General features: G+C 50.2%; 1 protein-coding gene across 4 annotated transcripts in view; it reads left to right on the top strand.

Annotated features, from left to right (window-relative positions):
- Positions 1-7,086: 7,086 nt before the first annotated feature.
- Positions 7,087-24,493, top strand: part of znf521 (zinc finger protein 521) — a 474,497-nt gene continuing 457,090 nt past the window's right edge. For all 4 annotated transcript variants that reach the window (XM_078215600.1, XM_078215599.1, XM_078215602.1 and 1 more), the window contains exon 1: positions 7,087-7,842. In XM_078215600.1, coding sequence (XP_078071726.1) covers positions 7,803-7,842 — 40 coding nt within the window. In that variant the 5' untranslated portion in view covers positions 7,087-7,802. The remainder of the gene's footprint in view (positions 7,843-24,493) is intronic.

Genomic DNA, 24,493 nt, shown 5'->3' with positions numbered 1-24,493 from the left:
GGTATGGAGGGTCTTAGCTATGAGGAGAGATTGGGTAGACTGGGGTTGTTCTCCTTGGAAAGACGGAGAATGAGGGGAGATCTAATAGAGGTATACAAGATTATGAAGGGTATAGATAGGGTGAACAGTGGGAAGCTTTTTCCCAGGTCGGAGGTGACGATCACGAGGGGTCACGGGCTCAAGCTGAGAGGGGCGAAGTATAACTCAGACATCAGAGGGATGTTTTTTACACAGAGGGTGGTGGGGGCTTGGAATGCGCTGCCAAGTAGGGTGGTGGAGGCAGGCACGCTGACATCGTTTAAGACTTACCTGGATAGTCACATGAGCAGCCTGGGAATGGAGGGATACAAACCATTGGTCTAGTTGGACCAAGGAGCGGCACAGGCTTGGAGGGCCGAAGGGCCTGTTTCCTGTGCTGTACTGTTCTTTGTTCTTTGTTCTTTGTGTAAGCCATTCAGGACTGAGATGAGGAAGAATATCAAGTGGAATGGTAGGGGTTGGAGAGAGGACCAGTGATAGGTGGAGACTACGGAGTGATTGGCAAAGTTGCCATGGACAAAGAGACAAAGGGAATGTAAATGGTGGCGCTCAAGGCTCGGAAGGGTGCTAATAGCGGACAGTCGCTGAGGAAGGAGGTACGGCCGTGGAAACGGGGTTTTAGCAAACTCCTCGTCAAACACTCGGAGGGAAATGGAAAGCAATGACAGGACGAAATAGACAAATGAAAATCCTGTGGGAGAGAAGAGCAGCACATCTTCAGGGTAGGCATTCCTGGAAGAGAATTGGCAGAGAGTCAAACACTGAGATGAAAGCAAATTACTGGAATCTGAAACAAAAACAGAAGATGCTGGAAAATGTGAAAGAAGAACTGTTTGCTCAATGATTCACAACTGATTTGTTTCATTCAAAAAATAGGATCCTAAAAGGAAAGTTGCAGATAATTCCTGCCACTCTGAGTAAGATGCTCTGTCAGAGAGTTGGTGTAGATTCAAATGGGCCGAACGGCCTCCTTCTGCACTGTAGGGGTCCAATGGAGGGTGGTGGAGGCGGGATGCCTCACATCCTTTAAAAAGTACCTGGGTGAGTATTTGGCACATCATAACATTCAAGGCTATGGGCCAAGTGCTGGCAAGTGGGATTAGGTGGACAGGTCAGGGCCTTTCATGCGTCGATGCAGACTCGATGGGCCGAAGGGCCTCTTCTTCACTGTAGGATTCTGTGATTCTGAAGACATGTTGGCTTTATTGAGTCCTGCTGGTTGTGGGTTCAAGCCCCACTCTAGAGGTTTGAGAATAAAATCTATGCTGATTAGTGCCCTTCTGCAGTTCAGATGTCTTATTAATAAAACCCGAAATACTGTATGAAATGTATCAAATTCTAACAGGGTGGATGGGCTAGACCTTTGAATGGACCTACCTCACATTACATTGATCATTCTCTACACCCTAGCTATGACTGCAACATTACATTAAGGGCGGCATTGTGGCACAGTGGTTAGCACTGCTGCCTCACAGCGCCAGGGACACGGGTCCGATTCCCGGCTTGGGTCACTGTCTGTGTGGAGTTTGCATGTTCTCTCCATGTCTGCATGGGTTTCCTCCGGGTGCTCCAGTTTCCTCCCACAGTCCAAAGATGTGCAAGTTAGATGGATTGGCCATGCTAAATTGACCCTAGTGTCAGGGGAACTGGCTAGGGTAAATGCATGGGGTTATAGAACATAGAACATAGAACAGTCCAGCACAGTACAGGCCCTTCGGCCCTCGATGTTGTGCCGAGCTTTGTCTGAAACCAAGATCAAGCTATCCAACTCCCTATCATTCTGGTGTGCTCCATGTGCCTATCCAATAACCGCTTGAAAGTTCCTAAAGTGTCTGACTCCACTATCACAGCAGGCAGTCCATTCCACACCCCAACCACTCTCTGAGTAAAGAACCTACCTCGGACATCCCTCCTATATCTCCCACCATGAACCTTATAGTTATGCCCCCTAGTAACAGCTACATCCACCCGAGGAAATAGTCTCTGAACGTCCACTCTATCTATCCCCTTCATCATCTTATAAACCTCTATTAGGTCTCCCCTCAGCCTCCTCCGCTCTAAAGAGAAAAGCCCCAGCTCCCTCAACCTTTCCTCATAAGACCTACCCTCCAAACCAGGCAGCATCCTGGTAAACCTCCTTTGCACTCTCTCCAAAGCTTCCACATCCTTCTTATAGTGAGGTGACCAGAACTGCACACAATATTCCAAATGTGGTCTCACCAAGGTCCTGTACAGTTGCAGCATAACCCCACGGCTCTTAAACTCAAACCCCCTGTTAATAAAAGCTAACACACTATAGGCCTTCTTCACCGCTTTATCCACCTGAGTGGCAACCTTCAGAGATCTGTGGATATGAACCCCAAGATCTCTCTGTTCCTCCACATTCCTCAGAACCCTGCTGTTGACCCTGTAATCTGCATTCAAATTAGTCCTACCAAAATGAATCACCTCGCACTTATCAGGTTTAAACTCCATTTGCCATTTTTCGTCCCAGCTCTGCATCCTATCAATGTCTCTTTGCAGCCTACAACAGCCCTCCACCTCATCCACTACTCCACCAATCTTGGTGTCATCAGCAAATTTACTGACCCACCCTTCAGCCCCCTTCTCCAAGTCATTGATAAAAATCACAAAAGGCAGAGGACCAAGCACTGATCCCTGTGGTACACCACTGGTAACTGGTCTCCAGTCTGAAAATTTTCCATCCACCACCTCCCTCTGTCTTCTATAAGATAGCCAGTTACTTATCCAATCGGCCAAATTTCCCTCTATCCCACACCTCCTTACTTTCTTCATGAGCCAACCATGGGGGACCTTATCAAACACCTTACTAAAATCCATGCATACGACATCAACTGCTCTACCTTCATCTACACACTTAGTTACCTCCTCAAAGAATTCAATCAAATTTGTGAGGCAAGACTTACCCTTCACGGATCTGTGTTGACTATCCTGGATTAAGCTGCATCTTTCTAAATGGTCGTAAATCCTATCCCTCAGGACCTTTTCCATTAACTTACCGACCACCGAAGTAAGACTAACCGGCCTATAATTACCAGGGTCATTCCTATTTCCTTTCTTGAACAGAGGAACAACATTCGCCACTCTCCAGTCCTCTGGCACCATCCCCGTGGAGGACCCAAAGATCAAAGCCAAAGGCTCTGCAATCTCATCCCTTGCCTCCCAAAGAATCCTAGGATACATTTCATCAGGCCCAGGGGACTTATCGACCTTCAGTTTATTCAAAACTGCCAGGACATCCTCCCTCCGAACATCTATTTCCTCCAGCCTATTAGCCTGTAACACCTTCCCTTCCTCAAAAACATGGCCCCTCTCCTTGGTGAACACTGAAGAAAAGTATTCATTCATCACCTCGCCTATCTCTACTGACTCCATACACAAGTTCCCACTACTGTCCATGACCGGCCCTAACCTCACCCTGGTCATTCTTTTATTCCTCACATAAGAGTAAAAAGCCTTGGGGTTTTCCTTGATCCGACCCGCCAAGGACTTATGAGGATAGGGTCTGGGTGGGATTGTGGTCGGTGCAGACTTGATGGGCCGAATGGTCTTCTTCCACACTGTAGGATTCTATATTTTGTACACTCTCCTTTCCTTCCCTATGAACGGTATGTTTTGTCTGTACAGCGCGCAAGATACAATACTTTTAAAAGTTAAAGTTTATTTATTAGTCACAAGTAAGGCTCACATTAACACTGCAATGAAGATACTCTGAAATTCCCTTAGTCGCCACACACCGGCACCAGTTCATGTCAATGCACCGAACCAACATGTCTTTCAGACTGTGGGAGGAAACCGGAGCACCCGGAGGAAACCCACGCAGACACAGGGAGAACGTGCAAACTCCACACAGTGACCCAAGCTGGGAATCGAACCCGGGTCCCTGGCGCTGTGAGGCAGCAGTGCTAACCACTGTGCCACCGTGCCACCCCATCAATGATACAAATACATGTGACAATAATAAATCAAATCAAATCAAATCAAAGTCAAAAGATGCAGGGAGGCTGCTTTCCCTGGTTGGGGGAATCTAGAACCAGGGACACAGTCTCAGGATACGGGGAGATTTCAGATCGAGATGAGGAAAAATTTCTTCACTCAAAGGGTGGTGAACCCATGGAAATCTTTACCACAGAAAGTCGTGGAGGCCACATCCCTGAATGTACTCAAGAAAGAGATAGATAATTTCTTAAATTTTAATGGCAGCAAGGGGTATGGGGAGAAAGCGGGAGTATGGCATTGAGATAGAGTATCGTACTGAATGACAGAGCAGGCTCGAAGGGCCGAATGGCCCACTCCTACTGCCAGTTTCTATATTTATCTGTGGGATCTTGCTGTGCAGAAATATACTGTTGTTTTTCTCTGTATCACAGCAGTGACTACACTTCAAAAAGTACTTACCGGCTACAACATATTTTGGGAAGTGCTGAGTTATGAAAGGCGCTATATAAACTCAGGAGTTTTTTTGGACCTTAAAGGGAATTGGTTGGGATCTCAACTTTCAGATTATGCTCCAGATATCAGAATACCGATGAGAAATGTCACCGAAAATCAACCAGAACATACAGAGTATAATAAATTTCATCCTGAGATCCTCCAGGATGTTTGCACATTATTCTGCAACATAATGAATCAAAATGACTGTTTCCATAATCATTATCTTAAACTGCTTAAAACTGTTGATGTCTACATCAACGCGGACAAAGTAAAAATGATCGAAAGCTTCAAGTTTTTAGGTGTCCAGATCACCAACAACCTGTCCTGGTCCCCCCGTGCCGACACTATAGTTAAGAAAGCCCACCAATGCCTCTACTTTCTCAGAAGACTAAGGAAATTTGGCATGTCAGCTACGACTCTCACCAACTTTTACAGATGCGCTGGTTGTATCGCAGATTGGTATGGCTCCTGCTCTGCCCAAGACCACAAGGAACTACAAAGTGTCGTGAATGTAGCCCAATCCATCACGCAAACCAGCCTCCCATCCATTGACTCTGTCTACACTTCCCGCTGCCTCGGCAAAGCAGCCAGCATAATTAAGGACCTCACTCACCCCGGACATTTTCTCTTCCACCTTCTTCTGTCGGGAAAAAGATATAAAAGTCTGAGTTCACATACCAACTGACTCAAGAATAGCTTCTTCCCTGCTACCGTCAGACTTTTAAATGGACCTATCACGCATTAAGTTGATCTTTCTCTACACCCTAGCTATAACTGTAACACTACATTCTGCACTCTCCCCTTTCCTTCTCTATGAACGGTATGTTTTGTCTGTATAGCACACAAGAAACAATACTTTTCACTGTATGTTAATACCTGTGAAAATAGTAAATCAAATCAAATTCTGCATGTTCGGATGCCCGGTATGTCTGCTTTTACTACAGCTGCTGGATAAAGACAGAGGAATGTTCTTCATTCTTTCCCTTAACTTTTCCTAACGCAACATTTTTAAATATTAAAAAAATGTTATTGGAATAAATTAGCCCTGGGCAAGTTGCAGACAACTTTTCAAAATATTACAGGTTTGAAATAAAATGACAAACATTACCAGTTATTACGAGTTTCAAAAAAAATTGCAACTTTCAAAACATGAAATCTGCGGTGAGATTTTTTTTCTTTCAGAGGGTCATTAGTGTGTAGAACTTTCGACCTCAGGAGGTACTAGAAGCCAGCTCTTTAAATTTATTCAAGGCAGAGTTAGAGAGATTTTTGATCGACAAAAGGAGTCAAAGGTCATGGGAGGGGACAGGGCAGACGGCAAACTGGAGCTGAGACTATCACCAGACTGACCATGGTTTTGTTGAATGGTGGAGCAGGCTTGAAGGGCTGAATGACCTCCTCCTAAATCCCAAATTCCTGGATTACAACTTTTAAAGCTTTACAATTTTTCAAAATATTAAAACTTTGAAACTAAATATTATAACTTTTTAAACAAGTATAATTCAAAAATATTAGAACTTCAAAAATAAATATTAGAACTTCAAAAATGAATATAATTCCAAAATATTCAAACTTTGAAAATAAATATTACAACTTTGCAAAACAAATTTAATTACAAAATATTAGAACTTTTGAAAAAAATTACAAATGTCAAAACAAAATTAATTCCAAAATATTAGAACTTTGAAAATAAAAATTACAACTTTCAAAACAAATTTAATTTCAAAATATTAGAATTTTGAAAACATTTATTACAATTTCCAAAACAAATTCAATTCCAAAACATTAAAGCTTTTGATAAACTTCACAAATTTCAAAATATTAGAACTTTTGAAAAAACTTTACAAATTTCAAAACCAATTTAATTCCAAAACGTTAGAACTTTGAAAATAAAAATTACAACTGTCAAAACAAATTTTCCAAAATATTCCAAATAAATATTACAATTTTTCAATTTAAATACAATTCCAATATATTATAATATTCAAAGTAATACAACTTTGAAGATAAATATTATAATTTTTAGAAGCAAACGGAGTTTTCAAAAGATGCAGAATGTTACAATTTAAGAATGTTACAATAAGAATGTTACAACAAGAATGTTACAAGTTACAACTTACACCAAGTTTCAAACAAACATGACAACTTTCAAAACAACCGCTTTCTTAATATTCCCCTCTGGAAACCCAGTAGCAGAGGATGTCCCCGGACTATGAACAAACGAAAAAGAGGAGCGAGAAAGAAAAACAAAACACACCAAAAAATTGATCACAGAATGATAATAATAAAGGAGTATGGCGCGTTACAAGTGTGCAGAGTCCAGCCAGAAGGGGGAAGAGTGCAGCTTCAGAATGAGAAGGAAGAGAGACAGGGAGAGAGAGAGAGAAAGGGAAAATGAAATAGCCAGGCAGGGAGCAGAGTGGTTGCAGTGAAGAAGCTAAAGAGGACAAGGGCTCCTGATCCGGAGTTTTCATTGAGATGCAGAATCCAGCAGTCCGGATCTTCCTGCTGCCTCGCAGTTTCATCATGCACCAGGCGTACACTCTGTGGCTGACAATGATTTCCTCAGTGATTACGTACAGTGCGTGTCCCTGTGGGGAAGGGCCCCCCTCTGGAGCTATCCTGATGGGTCTGGGGCCTTGTTTAAATTTTCCATTATTATGTGGACTACCGGAGCGACAGCGCAGATTTTGCAGGTTTGTGATGAGGAGGGAGTTGGGGGAATCGCATCTCTCTCTCTCTTATTCCGCTACTACACCGAGGATGAGACTCAGAATCCTTTCCAAGCGCTGATTCGAGCAGGGGATTTTTTTCCAAATGTATATATTAATGTAGCAAATCCACCTCCCAGAAGGAAAAAGAGATAGGGAAAGATTCTTTAGCTCTCTCTTTTATTTTAAAGAAAAAGTATTTTCAGTTCCCAGTTTTGTTATTTTATTTGAAACACGTCCTTTTTTTTTTCTTCCTTTTGTTTGTGAAAAGAAATTTCTAGGTTTAATCTCACCCTCCCCTGATTGTGGAATTTGAGAGAAAGTCTTTTTTTTTACTTAAATCGAGAGATTTTTTTCCTGCTTGTTTTTTTTTGGGGAAGAGTGTACAGGAAAGGAAGACTACACACAATGAAGTGTTTATTTTAATTCTGTGAGATTGAGAGAGAGAGAGAGAGCGAGAGAGAGCAACATTGACTGGGGGGCAGCTATAGGACTGGTAGACGTGTCGAGAGGGGCTTTTAATAGAGAGGTGAGGACCCCCGCCACCCCCAGAACCCAGACCCAAGTCTTGAAGAAAGGGCTTTAAATACCTTTAGGATGTCTCGTCGAAAACAAGCGAAGCCAAGATCGCTAAAAGGTAAGTAACGAAAAATCCCACCTAACAAAATAGACGAACCCCCTCCTCCCCCCCCCCCCATCCCCCCCCCGGAATGTATTAAAAGTTCAATCTATAAAAGCGGGTGGGAGGGGGGAGATTGAGGGGGGAGGATGGGGCTGGAGAAAGTGTGTTTTGTTGTTACTGGACCATCCTGTTCTCATTCACAGAGAAACAGCAGCCTCTCTCAGGGCTGCCTGCGCTGCTTAGCTCTGCATCGGAGCTGGCAGAGGGGACTAGCGGCTCTCTGTGTGTCTCTGTCTGTGTGTCTCTCTCTGTCTCTTTGCCTGTGTGTCTCTAACTGTGAGTGTCTGTGTCTCTGTGCCTATGTACGTGTCTCTGTCTGTATGCCTGTGTGTGTCTCTCTCTGCTTGTGTGTGTGTCTCTCTCCGTGTGCGTGTCTCTGTGTGTTTGTCTCTCTGTCTATGTGTGTCTCTCTATGTGTGTGTGTGTGTCTCTGTGTGTATCTCTATGTGTGCTTGTGTGTCTCTGTGTCTGTGTGTGTCTGTGTCTCTCTATGTGTGTGTCTGTGTGTGTCTCTGTGTTTGTGTCTGTCTGTGTCTCTCTATGTGTGTGTCTGTGTGTGTCTCTGTGTTTGTGTCTGTCTGTGTCTCTCTATGTGTGTGTCTGTGTGTGTGCTGCTTAGATGGGGTTTATTTGAATGCCACAGTTATACCCCCTTTCCCCTTCTCTCACTCGTTCTGTGACTTGGTGTGGGAGCTGGGTGCTGGTGGGACTTAGTGGGGATGCCATGTTGGGGGAGGGTGGGGGAAACTGTGTTAGATTTGGGGTTTAACTGAAAAACAAGTGTCCTTGGATCCGGGATTTAGCCGAGAGGCAGTGTGTGTGTGAGAGAGAGATAGAGAGTTTGGTGTCAGTGAGACATAGTGCGCGTGAGTCTGGGATACAGTGCGCGTGAGTCTGGGATACAGTGCGCGTGAGTCTGGGATACAGTGCGCGTGAGTCTGGGATACAGTGCGCGTGAGTCTGGGATACAGTGCGCGTGAGTCTGGGATGCAGTGCGCGTGAGTCTGGGATACAGTGCGCGTGAGTCTGGGATACAGTGCGCGTGAGTCTGGGATGCAGTGCGCGTGAGTCTGGGATACAGTGCGCGTGAGTCTGGGATACAGTGCAAATTTGGGATGCAGTGCGCGAGAGCCTGGGATGCAGTGCGCGTCAGTCTGGGATGCAGTGCGAGTGAGTCTGGGATGCAGTGCGAGTGAGTCTGGGATACAGTGCGCGTGAGTCTGGGATACAGTGCGCGTGAGTCTGGGATACAGTGCGCGTGAGTCTGGGATACAGTGCGAGTGAGTCTGGGATACAGTGCGTGTGAGTCTGGGATACAGTGCGTGCGAGTCTGGGATACAGTGCGTGCGAGTCTGGGATACAGTGCGCGCAAGTCTGGGATACAGTGCGCGCAAGTCTGGGATACAGTGCGCGCGAGTCTGGGATACAGTGCGCGCGAGTCTGGGATACAGTGCGCGCGAGTCTGGGATACAGTGCGCGCGAGTCTGGGATACAGTGCGCGCGAGTCTGGGATACAGTGCGCGCGAGTCTGGAATACAGTGCGCGTGAGTCTGGGATACAGTGCGCGTGAGTCTGGGATACAGTGCGCGTGAGTCTGGGATACAGTGCGCGTGAGTCTGGGATACAGTGCGCGTGAGTCTGGGATACAGTGCGCGTGAGTCTGGGATACAGTGCGCGTGAGTCTGGGATACAGTGCGCGTGAGTCTGGGATACAGTGCGCGTGAGTCTGGGATGCAGTGCGAATTTGGGATACAGTGCGCGTGAGTCTGGGATACAGTGCGCGTGAGACTGGGACGCAGTGCGCGTGAGTCTGGGACGCAGTGCGCGTGAGTCTGGGACGCAGTGCGCGTGAGTCTGGGACGCAGTGCGCGTGAGTCTGGGACGCAGTGCGCGTGAGTCTGGGACGCAGTGCGCGTGAGTCTGGGACGCAGTGCGCGTGAGTCTGGGACGCAGTGCGCGTGAGTCTGGGACGCAGTGCGCGTGAGTCTGGGACGCAGTGCGCGTGAGTCTGGGACGCAGTGCGCGTGAGTCTGGGACGCAGTGCGCGTGAGTCTGGGACGCAGTGCGCGTGAGTCTGGGACGCAGTGCGCGTGAGTCTGGGACGCAGTGCGCGTGAGTCTGGGACGCAGTGCGCGTGAGTCTGGGACGCAGTGCGCGTGAGTCTGGGACGCAGTGCGCGTGAGTCTGGGACGCAGTGCGCGTGAGTCTGGGACGCAGTGCGCGTGAGTCTGGGACGCAGTGCGCGTGAGTCTGGGACGCAGTGCGCGTGAGTCTGGGATACAGTGCGAATTTGGGATACAGTGCGAATTTGGGATACAGTGCGTGCGAGTCTGGGATACAGTGCGAGTCTGGGATACAGTGCGAGTCTGGGATACAGTGCGAGTCTGGGATACAGTGCGAGTCTGGGATACAGTGCGAGTCTGGGATACAGTGCGAGTCTGGGATACAGTGCGAGTCTGGGATACAGTGCGAGTCTGGGATACAGTGCGCGTGAGTCTGGGATACAGTGCGAATTTGGGATACAGTGCGCGTGAGTCTGGGATGCAGTGCGAATTTGGGATACAGTGCGCGCGAGTCTGGGATGCAGTGCGAATTTGGGATACAGTGCGCGCGAGTCTGGGATGCAGTGCGAATTTGGGATACAGTGCGCGCGAGTCTGGGATACAGTGCGAATTTGGGACGCAGTGCGCGTGAGTCTGGGATGCAGTGCGAATTTGGGATACAGTGCGCATGAGTCTGGGATACAGTGCGAATTTGGGATACAGTGCGCGTGAGTCTGGGATGCAGTGCGCGTGAGTCTGGGACACAGTGCGAATTTGGGAGACAGTGCGCGTGAGTCTGGGATGCAGTGCGAATTTGGGATACAGTGCGAATTTGGGATACAGTGCGCGTGAGTCTGGGATGCAGTGCGCGAGAGTCTGGGATACAGTGCGAATTTGGGATGCAGTGCGCGTGAGTCTGGGATGCAGTGCGCGTGAGTCTGGGATGCAGTGCGCGTGAGTCTGGGATGCAGTGCGCGTGAGTCTGGGATGCAGTGCGCGTGAGTCTGGGATACAGTGCGAATTTGGGATACAGTGCGCGTGAGTCTGGGATGCATTGCGAATTTGGGATACAGTGCGAATTTGGGATACAGTGTGTGTGAGTCTGGGATACAGTGCGAATTTGGGATACAGTGCGCGTGAGTCTGGGATGCAGTGCGCGTGAGTCTGGGACACAGTGCGAATTTGGGAGACAGTGCGCGTGAGTCTGGGATGCAGTGCGAATTTGGGATACAGTGCGCGTGAGTCTGGGATGCAGTGCGCGAGAGTCTGGGATACAGTGCGAATTTGGGATGCAGTGCGCGTGAGTCTGGGATGCAGTGCGCGTGAGTCTGGGATGCAGTGCGCGTGAGTCTGGGATGCAGTGCGCGTGAGTCTGGGATGCAGTGCGCGTGAGTCTGGGATACAGTGCGAATTTGGGATACAGTGCGCGTGAGTCTGGGATGCATTGCGAATTTGGGATACAGTGCGAATTTGGGATACAGTGTGTGTGAGTCTGGGATACAGTGCGAATTTGGGATACAGTGCGTGTGAGTCTGGGATGCAGTGCGAATTTGGGATACAGTGCGTGTGAGTCTGGGATACAGTGCGTGAGAGTCTGGGATACAGTGCGAATTTGGATACAGTGCGTGTGACTCTGGGACACAGTGCGAATTTGGGATACAGTGCGTGTGAGTCTGGGAAACAGTGCGAATTTGGGATACAGTGCGTGTGAGTCTGGGATACAGTGCGGATTTGGGATGCAGTGCGTGAGACTCTGGGATACAGTACGTGTGAGTCTGGGATGCAGTGCGAGTTTGGGATAAAGGGCGCGTGAGTCTGGGATGCAGTGCGTGTGAGTCTGGGATACAGTGCGCGAGAGCCTGGGATACAGTGCGAGTGAGTCTGGGATACAGTGCGTGCGAGTCTGGGATACAATGCGTGCGGGTCTGGGATACAGTGCGAGTCTGGGATACAGTGCGAGTCTGGGATACAGTGCGAGTCTGGGATACAGTGCGCGTGAGTCTGGGATACAGTGCGAATTTGGGATACAGTGCGTATGAGTCTGGGACACAGTGCGTGCGAGTCTGGGATACAGTGCGAGTCTGGGATACAGTGCGAGTCTGGGATACAGTGCGAGTCTGGGATACAGTGCGCGTGAGTCTGGGATGCAGTGCGAATTTGGGATACAGTGCGCATGAGTCTGGGATACAGTGCGAATTTGGGATACAGTGCGTGTGAGTCTGGGATGCAGTGCGTGTGAGTCTGGGACGCAGTGCGCGTGAGTCTGGGATACAGTGCGAATTTGGGATGCAGTGCGCGTGAGTCTGGGATGCAGTGCGCGTGAGTCTGGGATACAGTGCGAATTTGGGATACAGTGCGCGTGAGTCTGGGATGCAGTGCGAATTTGGGATACAGTGCACGTGAGTCTGGGATGCAGTGCGCGAGAGTCTGGGATACAGTGCGAATTTGGGATGCAGTGCGCGTGAGTCTGGGATGCAGTGCGCGTGAGTCTGGGATTCAGTGCGCGTGAGTCTGGGATGCAGTGCGCGTGAGTCTGGGATGCAGTGCGCGTGAGTCTGGGATACAGTGCGAATTTGGGATACAGTGCGCGTGGGTCTGGGATGCAGTGCGAATTTGGGATACAGTGCGCGTGAGTCTGGGATACAGTGCGAATTTGGGATACAGTGCGTGAGAGTCTGGGATACAGTGCGAATTTGGGATACAGTGCGTGTGAGTCTGGGATACAGTGCGAGTGAGTCTGGGATACAGTGTGTGTGAGTCTGGGATACAGTGTGTGTGAGTCTGGGATACAGTGCGTGTGAGTCTGGGATACAGTGCGTGAGAGTCTGGGATACAGTGCGAATTTGGATACAGTGCGTGTGACTCTGGGACACAGTGCGAATTTGGGATACAGTGCGTGTGAGTCTGGGAAACAGTGCGAATTTGGGATACAGTGCGTGTGAGTCTGGGATACAGTGCGGATTTGGGATGCAGTGCGTGAGACTTTGGGATACAGTGCGTGTCAGTCTGGGATGCAGTGCGTGAGACTCTGGGATACAGTGCGTGTCAGTCTGGGATGCAGTGCGAGTTTGGGATACAGTGCGCGTGAGTCTGGGATGCAGTGCGCGTGAGTCTAGGATGCAGTGCGCGTGAGACTGGGATGCAGTGCGCGTGAGACTGGGATGCAGTGCGCGTGAGTCTGGGATGCAGTGCGCGTGAGACTGGGATGCAGTGCGCGTGAGACTGGGATGCAGTGCGCGTGAGTCTGGGATGCAGTGCGCGTGAGTCTGGGACGCAGTGCGAATTTGGGATACAGTGCGCGAGAGTCTGGGATACAGTGCGAATTTGGGATACAGTGCGCGAGAGTCTGGGATACAGTGCGAATTTGGGATACAGTGCGCGAGAGTCTGGGATACAGTGCGAATTTGGGATACAGTGCGCGAGAGTCTGGGATACAGTGCGAATTTGGGATACAGTGCGCGCGAGTCTGGGATACAGTGCGAGTGAGTCTGGGATACAGTGCGAGTGAGTCTGGGATACAGTGTGTGCGAGTCTGGGATACAGTGTGTGCGAGTCTGGGATACAGTGTGTGCGAGTCTGGGATACAGTGTGTGCGAGTCTGGGATACAGTGTGTGCGAGTCTGGGATACAGTGTGTGCGAGTCTGGGATACAGTGTGTGCGAGTCTGGGATGCAGTGCGAGTCTGGGATGCAGTGCGAGTCTGGGATGCAGTGCGAGTCTGGGATGCAGTGCGAGTCTGGGATGCAGTGCGAGTCTGGGATGCAGTGCGAGTCTGGGATGCAGTGCGAGTCTGGGATGCAGTGCGAGTCTGGGATGCAGTGCGAGTCTGGGATGCAGTGCGAGTCTGGGATGCAGTGCGAGTCTGGGATGCAGTGCGAGTCTGGGATGCAGTGCGAGTCTGGGATACAGTGTGATGAGTCTGTGGTTGAGTGAGATACAGTGTGTGTTGGGTCTGAAGGAATGTTGTGATTAAGTTTCACTCAGCACTAAGTCACGTGGTTCCAGTGGTGGGAATCCTTCAACAAGAAGAAACTTAAAAAATAATTTTAAAAAACAAGAACTAATCAATCAATCCACTTCAGTCAAATTAATTATGATTAAAGACGGACCTTATTCTCTATAGCACCCCACACAACTCTGATTCTCTGAAATGCACACATTGACACTGGCTTTCTGTAAATAATATTATTGTATCTACATTTGGATGTATATCTTGTGTGTTATCCTGAAGGCGAGCGAGTGGAAAAGTATATTTATTTATTGTGTACAAAGCAGAATGTTCGTTTGAGTCCGATTTAGGTGACAAATATAAGTCGGTATTATCCCAGAAGTTAGTTGTGGTGTTGCCGTGTGTGTGACAATTAAAGAGATTCCGCTCTTGGGAACGCAAACCTGATCTCTCAAATGGGATTGTGGGGGAATTGTATTTTGTAGGGGGAGCGTTTAACACTTTGATAATCGGCTTTCTGGGGGTTGGGGAAGTGGGGTGGGGGGAGAGACTGTGCTGAGATCAGAGGAAATCCGAGATCAGAGTGTGACGGGGTGACCCCTGCTGAACGGGACTGTAATTTCGACATGCTTTTAAAGGAGTGTCTTAATAATTGGGACAGGGTAAAGAGACTAGCTGAAGGAATGTAATGGAGCATCGCGAATTAAAACAAGGACTTGCCCCCTAATCCCTCCTTCCATTGAAATTTGAATTCATTGGGCTGCAAGGGAGCATTGTGAGTTTTGCGGGCAGGTGCTGAGGATGTAATTCTGTTACAATCAATTGTTATGACTGATTATAGCGAGGAGCTTGGCTGTACTGCAATTGGTACATTAATTGTCAGCGAGAACTTGGCATTTAATATCTTGTCTGTGCTCAGCAGCAGGAACTGGGTGTTAAAAGATCAGCATTTTGTTGAATCCATTACATTAGTACTGTACGGGCGGAGGATCGAGGACTAGGTCGCTGGCATTGAATTATTCGGGATTAAAACACGTCAGGAAAATGCATCTGTAATGTGGGTTGATATTTCTCGATTTAAGTTTGAGTTGAGATTGGGTCAGAGGCCGCCTCGTGTTAATTATAAATGAATAGGGGGCAATTTAAGTGTGGACAATGAAACCATTGTGTTGCCTGGTTATAAATTGGTTATGAGCAGAGATGGTGAGGGGCATGCCCTTAGTGAACAGGGCCTGACTAGGAGGCTGCAGCAGTTGTGAATGCTTCTGTTTTTCTGCTCTCTTCCCCACCACCATATCTGGTTTAGTAATTCTTTGCGAATCAGGCCAACGTCAAACCAATTTAAAAACACTGAAAATTCCTGAGCTGCTGCCCTGCGAGGTTTTATTGTGAACCTTCGAGAGGCTGCAGACACGCGGGAGTGACTGTCTGTCAAAAACCCTAAACCATTGGCTTTAATCTCTGGCTGGCGGTTTTAATTAACGGATGGATCTGCCTGGGTGCTGACGGGTTGTGGTGGGGCAAACTTTACCGACAACAGGGCGGCACGGTGGCGCAGTGGTTAGCACCGCTACCTCACAGCGACAGGGCCCAGGTTCTATTCCCGGCTTGGGTGACTGTCTGTGTGCAGTTTGTACGTTCTCCCCGTGTCTGCGTGGGTTTCCTCCGAGTGCTCCGGTTCCCTCCCACAGTCCAAAGATCATAGAATGGAACAGAATCCCTACAGTGCAGAAGGAGGCCATTCGGCCCATTGGGTCTGCACCGACCACAATCCCACCCAAGCCATATCTCCGAAACCCCACATATTGACCCTGCTAATCCTCTAACACTAGGGTCAATTTTAGCATGGCCAATCAACCGAACCCGCACACCTTTGGAGTGTGGGAGGAAACTGGAGGAAACCCACGCAGACACGGGGAGAATGTGCAGACTCCACACAGACAGTGACCCAAGCCGGGAATCGAACCTGGGTCCCTGGCACTGTGAGGCAGCAGTGCTAACCACTGTGCCACCGTGCCGCCCGCAATGTGTGAGTTGGGTGCATTGGCCATGCTAAATTTCCCCTTAGTGTCCCGGAAACGAGAGGGATTGGTAGGTTATTCATGTGTAATTACGGGGATAGGGCCTGGGGGGGATTGTTGCCGGTCCAGGCATGATGGGCTGAATGGCCTCTTTTTGCACTATGATTCTAACAGCCTGCATTGGTATAGCACCTTTCACGTAGTAACACATTGTCCCCACAATGTTTCTCAGAGGTGATATCAGGCAAAACGGAGGCACATCTGGAGATTTTCAGACAGGTGTTCGAAAGCTTGGTTAAAGAGAGAAGCTTCAGGGAATGTCTTGCAGGAGGGGAAAGCATTTGAAAGGTTAATATCACATCCCGGAGGCTGGCGTCAGCTAGTCTTCCATTTCATTAAAACATCACTCACAGAAATAGGAGCCGGAGTAGACCACTCGGCCCATTGAGCCGACTCCATTCAGGAGGATCATGGCCGACTTTGGGCTTCAACTCCATATTCCTGCTCTCTCCCACATCACTTAATTCCTCGAGAGTCCGAACATCTGTCTATCCTGCCCTTAAATATATTCATGTGTGTGGTTTATTTGGACTTTCAGAAGGCTTTCAATAAGGTCTCACAGAGCAGACTACTATGTAAAGTTAAAGCACATGGGATTGCGGTTAGTGTCCTTTTTTTAAAATTAGTGTCACAAGTAAGGCTTACATTAACACTGCAATGAAGTTACTGTGAAAATCCCCCAGTCGCCACACTCCGGCACCTGTTCGGGTACACTGAGGGAAAATTTAGCATGGCCAATGCACCCTAACCAGCACGTCTTTCAGACTGTGGGAGGAAACCGGAGCACCCGCAGGAAACCCACGCAGACACGGGGAGAACATACAGATTCCACATGGATGGTGACCCAAGCCGGGAATTGAACCCGGTTCCCTGGCGTCATGAGGCAGCAGCATCAACCACTGCGTCACCGTGCCATCCTTGATATGGATAGAAAGCTGGTGAGCAGGTAGGAAGCAGAGAGTTGGAATAAATTAGTCTTTTTCTGATTGGCAGTCAGTGACTAATGGGGTTCCGCAGGGATCTGTGCTAGGACCCCAACTGTTCACATATATTAATGATTTGGAAGAGGGAACTGAATGTATTGGGTGGGATTTTCTGGGCACGCTCGCCTCGACCAGAAAATCCCACCCCAGGGCAATGGACAGTTGCACGGTCCATGTCCCACACCATTCCCAGTGGGCGGGATGGTAAAATTCCGCCCACTACCTCCAAATTTGGATGAACTGTGAGGAGGATGCAGAGATGCTTCAGTGTGATTTGGACAGGCTGAGTGTGTGGGTACCTGTATGGCAGATGTAGTATAATGTGGATAAATGTGAGGTTATCCACCTTGGTAGCAATAATAGGAAGACAGATTATTGCTTCAATTGGTATCAATTGAGAGAGGTGGATACTCAACAAGACTTTGGAGTCCTCGTGCATCAGTCGCTGAAAGTAAGCGCGCAGGTACAGCAGGCAGTAAAGAAGGCAAATGGAATGTTGGCCTTCATAGCGAGAGGATTTGAGTGTAGGGATAGGGATGTTTTGCTGCAATTGTACAGGGTGTTGGTGAGGCCACACCTGGAGTATTGTGTGTAGTTCTGGTGTCCTTATCTGAGGAAGGATGTCCTTGCTATAGAGGGAGCACAGCGAAGGTTTACCCGGCTGATTCCAGGGATTGGCAGGTCTGTCATATGAGGAGAGATTAAGTCGGTTAGGATTATATTCACTGGAGTTTAGAAGAGTGAGAGGGGATCTCATAGAAACGTATAAAATTCTAACAGGGTTTAGACGGGGTAGATTCAGAAAGAATATTCCTGATGGTGGGGGGAGTCCAGAACTAGGGGTCATAGTTTGAGGATAAGGGGTAAACCTTTTAGAACTGAGGTGAGGAGAAATTTCTTCACCCAGAGGGTGGTGAATGTGTGGAATTCATTACCACAGAATGTAGTTGAGGCCAAAACGTTGTGTGATTTCAAGAAGAAATTAGATATCGCTCTTGGGGCTAAAGGAATCATGGGATATGGGGGGAAGGGGGGGATCAGGGTATTGAATTCGATGATCAGCCATGATCACAATGAATGGCGGGGCAGGCTCGAAGGGCCGAATGGCCTCCTCCTGCTTCTATTTCTATATATCTATGTTTCTATGTATATTTTGACAATGGAGCATCCAAAACCTCTGGGTAGAGAGTTCCAAAGATTCACAACCGTTTGAGTGAATAAAATTCTCCTCATCTCAGTCCTAAATGATCGGCCCCTTATGCTGAGACTGTGCCCCCGCATTTCAGATTCCCCGACCTGAACTCTCCTGGATGAGATGGTGAACATTCGGGGCCAGTAACTTCCATTCTCGGACAGATGTGTATCATGCCTGTGTACTGAGAACCCACATCATTCCTTCAAATCAATTGTCTGTCTCCACGTCCCCACTGGAGGGATACTAGGATAGGGTGCAAAATCAGCCGGTTTTTATTATTCATTTATGGGATAGGCCAGCATTTATTACCCATCCCTAATTGCCCTTTGTGGTGAACTGCCTTCAATGGAGTGGCCTGTTTGGCCATTTCAGAGGGCAGTAAACATTCAGCCACATTGCTATGAGTCTGGAGTCACATGCAGGCCAGACCGGGCAAGGACGGCAGAAGCAGGAAGGGTGTTCCCGATGGTCGGGGATTCCAGAACCAGGGGTCACAGTCTGAGGATTCGGGGTGGACCATTTAGGACGGAGATGAGACATTTCTTCACCCAAAGAGTGGTGAGTCTGTGGAATTCATTACCACAGGAAGTAGCTGATGCCAAAACATTGAATGTATTCAAGAGGCGGCTGGATCATAGCACTTGGGGCGAATGGGGTCAAAGGTTATGGGGAGAAAGCAGGATTAGGCTATTGAGTTGGACGATCAGCCATGATGGTGATGAATGGCGGAGCAGGCTCGAATGGCCTCCTCCTGCTCCTATCTTCTATGTTTCTATTTCATTGCCTAAGTTATGTATAGAATCCCTCCAGTGCAGAAGGAGGTTATTTGACCCATCATGTGTGCAGCGACCCTCCAAAACAGCATCTTGTCCAGCCTGCTGGATATTAGTGAACCAGATGGGCTTTGAAGTGAATCCAGCAGATACATTAGTGACGTGAAACCTGTCACCATTACTGAGACTAGTCTGTTTTTAAATTCCACATTTGTGTCACATCTCCAGCTGCCGAGACTGGGATTTGAACTCGTGTCACCAGCCAGCAGTTGAATCTACCGGATTTCTGGCTCAGTAACTACCATATACACGCCTTTAAATGTCAGTGCTGGATTGAGGGGGCCTCATGCCTACTCCTGATACCATTTCTTAGATTATTTGATGTTAGCCTGCCCCCAGTTTCAGTGCTGTGTGTACCGGTGGTGGGAGCGCCAGTGCTGTGTGTACCGGTGGTGGGAGTTTCAGTATTGTGTGTACCGGGGTGGGAGCGCCAGTACTGTGTGTACCGGGGTGGGAGCGCCAGTGCTGTGTGTACTGGTGGTGGGAGCGCCAGTGCTGTGTGTACTGGTGGTGGGAGCGCCAGTGCTGTGTGTACCGGTGGTGGGAGCGCCAGTGCTGTGTGTACTGGTGGTGGGAGCGCCAGTGCTGTGTGTCCTGGTGGTGGGAGCGCCAGTGCTGTGTGTACCGGTGGTGGGAGCGCCAGTGCTGTGTGTACTGGTGGTGGGAGCGCCAGTGCTGTGTGTACCGGTGGTGGGAGTGCCAGTGCTGTGTGTACCGGTGGTGAGAGCGCCAGTGCTGTGTGTACCGGTGGTGGGAGTGCCAGTGCTGTGTGTACCGGTGGTGAGAGCGCCAGTGCTGTGTGTACCGGTGGTGAGAGCGCCAGTGCTGTGTGTACCGGAGGTGAGAGCGCCAGTGCTGTGTGTACCGGTGGTGAGAGCGCCAGTGCTGTGTGTACCGGTGGTGGGAGTTTCAGTATTGTGTGTACCGGTGGTGGGAGCGCCAGTACTGTGTGTACCGGTGGTGGGAGCGCCAGTGCTGTGTGTACCGGTGGTGGGAGCACCAGTGCTGTGTGTACTGGTGGTGAGAGCGCCAGTGCTGTGTGTACCGGTGGTGAGAGCGCCAGTGCTGTGTGTACCGGTGGTGGGAGCGCCAGTACTGTGTGTACCGGTGGTGGGAGCGCCAGTACTGTGTGTACCGGTGGTGGGAGCGCCAGTGCTGTGTGTACCGGTGGTGGGAGCACCAGTGCTGTGTGTACCGGGGTGGGAGTTTCAGTACTGTGTGTACCGGGTGGGAGCGCCAGTACTGTGTGTACCGGTGGTGGGAGCGCCAGTGCTGTGTGTACCAGTGGTGGGAGCACCAGTGCTGTGTGTACTGGTGGTGGGAGCGCCAGTGCTGTGTGTACCGGTGGTGGGAGCGCCAGTGCTGTGTGTACTGGTGGTGGGAGCGCCAGTACTGTGTGTACTGGGGAGGGAGTTTCAGTAGTGTGTGTACCGGGGTGGGAGTTTCAGTACTGTGTGTACCAGTGGTGAGAGCGCCAGTGCTGTGTGTACTGAGTTTCAGTACTGTGTGTACCGGTGGTGGGAGCGCCAGTGCTGTGTGTACCGGTGGTGGGAGCGCCAGTGCTGTGTGTACCGGTGGTGAGAGCGCCAGTGCTGTGTGTACCGGTGGTGAGAGCGCCAGTGCTGTGTGTACCGGTGGTGAGAGCGCCAGTGCTGTGTGTACCGGTGGTGAGAGCGCCAGTGCTGTGTGTACCGAGTTTCAGTACTGTGTGTACCGGTGGTGGGAGCGCCAGTGCTGTGTGTACCGGTGGTGGGAGCGCCAGTGCTGTGTGTACCGGTGGTGGGAGCGCCAGTGCTGTGTGTACCGGGGTGGGAGCGCCAGTGCTGTGTGTACCGGTGGTGAGAGCGCCAGTGCTGTGTGTACCGGTGGTGAGAGCGCCAGTGCTGTGTGTACCGGTGGTGAGAGTGCCAGTGCTGTGTGTACCGGTGGTGGGAGTGCCACTGCTGTGTGTACCGGTGGTGGGAGCGCCAGTGCTGTGTGTATCAGTGGTGAGTGCACCAGTGCTGTGTGTACCGGTGGTGGGAGCGCCAGTGCTGTGTGTACTGGTGGTGAGAGCGCCAGTGCTGTGTGTACCGGTGGTGAGAGCGCCAGTGCTGTGTGTACTGGTGGTGAGAGCGCCAGTGCTGTGTGTACTGGTGGTGAGAGCGCCAGTGCTGTGTGTACCGGTGGTGGGAGTGCCACTGCTGTGTGTACCGGTGGTGGGAGCGCCAGTGCTGTGTGTATCGGTGGTGAGTGCACCAGTGCTGTGTGTACCGGTGGTGGGAGCGCCAGTGCTGTGTGTACCGGTGGTGAGAGCGCCAGTGCTGTGTGTACCGGTGGTGAGAGCGCCAGTGCTGTGTGTACTGGTGGTGAGAGCGCCAGTGCTGTGTGTACTGGTGGTGAGAGCGCCAGTGCTGTGTGTACTGGTGGTGAGAGCGCCAGTGCTGTGTGTACCGGTGGTGAGAGCGCCAGTGCTGTGTGTACCGGTGGTGAGAGCGCCAGTGCTGTGTGTACCGGTGGTGAGAGTGCCAGTGCTGTGTGTACCGGTGGTGGGAGTGCCACTGCTGTGTGTACCGGTGGTGGGAGCGCCAGTGCTGTGTGTATCAGTGGTGAGTGCACCAGTGCTGTGTGTACCGGTGGTGGGAGCGCCAGTGCTGTGTGTACTGGTGGTGAGAGCGCCAGTGCTGTGTGTACCGGTGGTGAGAGCGCCAGTGCTGTGTGTACTGGTGGTGAGAGCGCCAGTGCTGTGTGTACTGGTGGTGAGAGCGCCAGTGCTGTGTGTACCGGTGGTGGGAGTGCCACTGCTGTGTGTACCGGTGGTGGGAGCGCCAGTGCTGTGTGTATCGGTGGTGAGTGCACCAGTGCTGTGTGTACCGGTGGTGGGAGCGCCAGTGCTGTGTGTACCGGTGGTGAGAGCGCCAGTGCTGTGTGTACCGGTGGTGAGAGCGCCAGTGCTGTGTGTACTGGTGGTGAGAGCGCCAGTGCTGTGTGTACTGGTGGTGAGAGCGCCAGTGCTGTGTGTACTGGTGGTGAGAGCGCCAGTGCTGTGTGTACTGGTGGTGAGAGCGCCAGTGCTGTGTGGACCGGTGGTGAGAGCGCCAGTGCTGTGTGTACCGGTGGTGAGAGCGCCAGTGCTGTGTGTACTGGTGGTGAGAGCGCCAGTGCTGTGTGTATCGGTGGTGAGAGCGCCAGTGCTGTGTGTACTGGTGGTGGGAGCGCCAGTGCTGTGTGTACTGGTGGTGAGAGCGCCAGTGCTGTGTGTACTGGTGGTGGGAGCGCCAGTGCTGTGTGTACTGGTGGTGAGAGCGCCAGTGCTGTGTGTACTGGTGGTGAGAGCGCCAGTGCTGTGTGTACTGGTGGTGAGAGCGCCAGTGCTGTGTGTACTGGTGGTGAGAGCGCCAGTGCTGTGTGGACCGGTGGTGAGAGCGCCAGTGCTGTGTGTACCGGTGGTGAGAGCGCCAGTGCTGTGTGTACTGGTGGTGAGAGCGCCAGTGCTGTGTGTATCGGTGGTGAGAGCGCCAGTGCTGTGTGTACTGGTGGTGGGAGCGCCAGTGCTGTGTGTACTGGTGGTGAGAGCGCCAGTGCTGTGTGTACCGGTGGTGAGAGCGCCAGTGCTGTGTGTACTGGGGAGGGAGGAGGAGGAGGCAAAGGTCATCGCTTAGAGGGGGAAATAATCAATTTCTCCCAATGTGGTTGTGCTTGTGTCGATTCTAACTGTTGCTGTACGTCACCAGGCGTTAGTTAGTCGGTCTGATCCTGCTCTTTGATTTCTTTTGACCTGTTCCTATCGTCGAGTGAACTTGGCACCATACGGTTGAGTTTTGTGAATTTAAAGGGCAGCACAGTGGCACAGTGGTTAGCACTGCTGCCTCACAGCACCAGGGACCCGGGTGGCCCAGTGGCACAGTGGTTAGCACTGCTGTCTCACAGCGCCAGGGACCTGGGTTCAATTCCCGGCTTGGGTCACTGTCTGTGCAGAGTCTGCACGTTCTCCCCGTGTCTGCGTGGGTTTCCTCCGGGTGCTCCGGTTTCCTCCCACAGTCTGAAAGACGTGCTGGTTAGGGTGCATTGACCCGAACAGGCGCCGGAGTGTGGCTACTAGGGGAATTTCACAGTAACTTCATTGCAGTGTTAATGTCAGCCTTACTTGTGATGAATCACTAAACTTTAATTTAACTGACTCCTCTCCCAGCCCTCACTGCACTTTGCATCCAGTTGAGACTTTAAACCAAGAGACCCCCCCCCTGTTTCAGGTGGATGTAAATGGTTCCCCCGACTGCCACAATTTCAAAAAGGAACAGGCGAGTTCTTGCCTCGAGTTTTGACCAACTTATTTTTTTAAAATGAAGTCTCATTGCTGATTTTGGCAGCTTGGTGTGTTTGTAAATTGACTGCTTTGTTTTCCTCCATTACAACAGCACCTCATTGGCTGTACCACACTTGGGGATGGCCTGAGTTTGTGAAGTTCCAATTCTCCTCCTCTCCCTAGTGGGGCACGAAGAACACAAGAACTAGGAGCAGGAGTAGCCCATCTGGCCCCTCGAGCCTGCTCCGCCATTCAATAGGATCATGGCTGATCTTTTTGTGGACCCGCTCACCATAACCCTTAATTCCTTTTCTGCTCAAAAATCTATCTATCCTTGCCTTAAAAACATTCAATGAGGTAGCCTCAACTGCTTCACTGGGCTGGGAATTCCACAGATTCACAACCCTTTGTGTGAAGAAGTTCCTCCTCAACTCAGTCCTAAATCTGCTCCCCCGTATTTTGAGGCCATGCCCCCTAGTTCTAGTTTCACCTGCCAGTGGAAACACCTTCCCTGCTTCTATCTTATCTATCCCCTTCATAATCTTTTATGTTTCTATAAGATCTCCCCTCATTCTTCTGAATTCCAATGAGTATAGCCCCAGTCTACTCAGTCTCTCCTCATAAACCAACCCTCTCAACTCCGGAATCAACCCAGTGAATCTCCTCTGCACCCCCTCCAGTGCCAGTATATCCTTTCTCAAGTAAGGAGACCAAAACTGTACACAATACTCCAGGTGTGGCCTCACCAGCACCTTATACAGCTGCAACATAACCGCGCTTTTTATTTGTCTGATTCCATAGATAGTAATTCCCGGAACACTGGTCTGTCACCAGGGGGTTTATAGCGTGAGGGGCGCCACTCTCCATCAAGCGTGGCTGACCAGGAAACTCTCCCGCTCTTACCGCCAGCCATTGGCGCGTTTGGAAGGATTTTGCAGGCTGACACTCAGCCTGTTTGGCCACGTTATAAACGCAACTTCCTTGGCCATCAAGTTCTGGGGTGGGACTCAACTCCGGAGCTAAAAGCAAAATACCGCAGATGCAGGAATCTGAAAGAAAAACAGAAAATGCTGGAAAATCTCAAGCAGGTCTGACGGCATGTGTGGAGAGAGAGAATAGAGCCAACGTTTCGAGTCTGGGTGACCCCTCGTCTGACGAAGGGTCATCGAGACTCAAAGCGTTGGCTCCATTCTCCCTCCACACGTGCCGTCAGACCTGCTGAGATTTTCAAACCTGGA

Source organism: Mustelus asterias, chromosome 7 (assembly GCF_964213995.1).
Source record: "Mustelus asterias chromosome 7, sMusAst1.hap1.1, whole genome shotgun sequence".
Classification (NCBI taxonomy): domain Eukaryota; kingdom Metazoa; phylum Chordata; class Chondrichthyes; order Carcharhiniformes; family Triakidae; genus Mustelus; species Mustelus asterias.
This window is presented reverse-complemented; position numbering and strand designations above follow the sequence as displayed.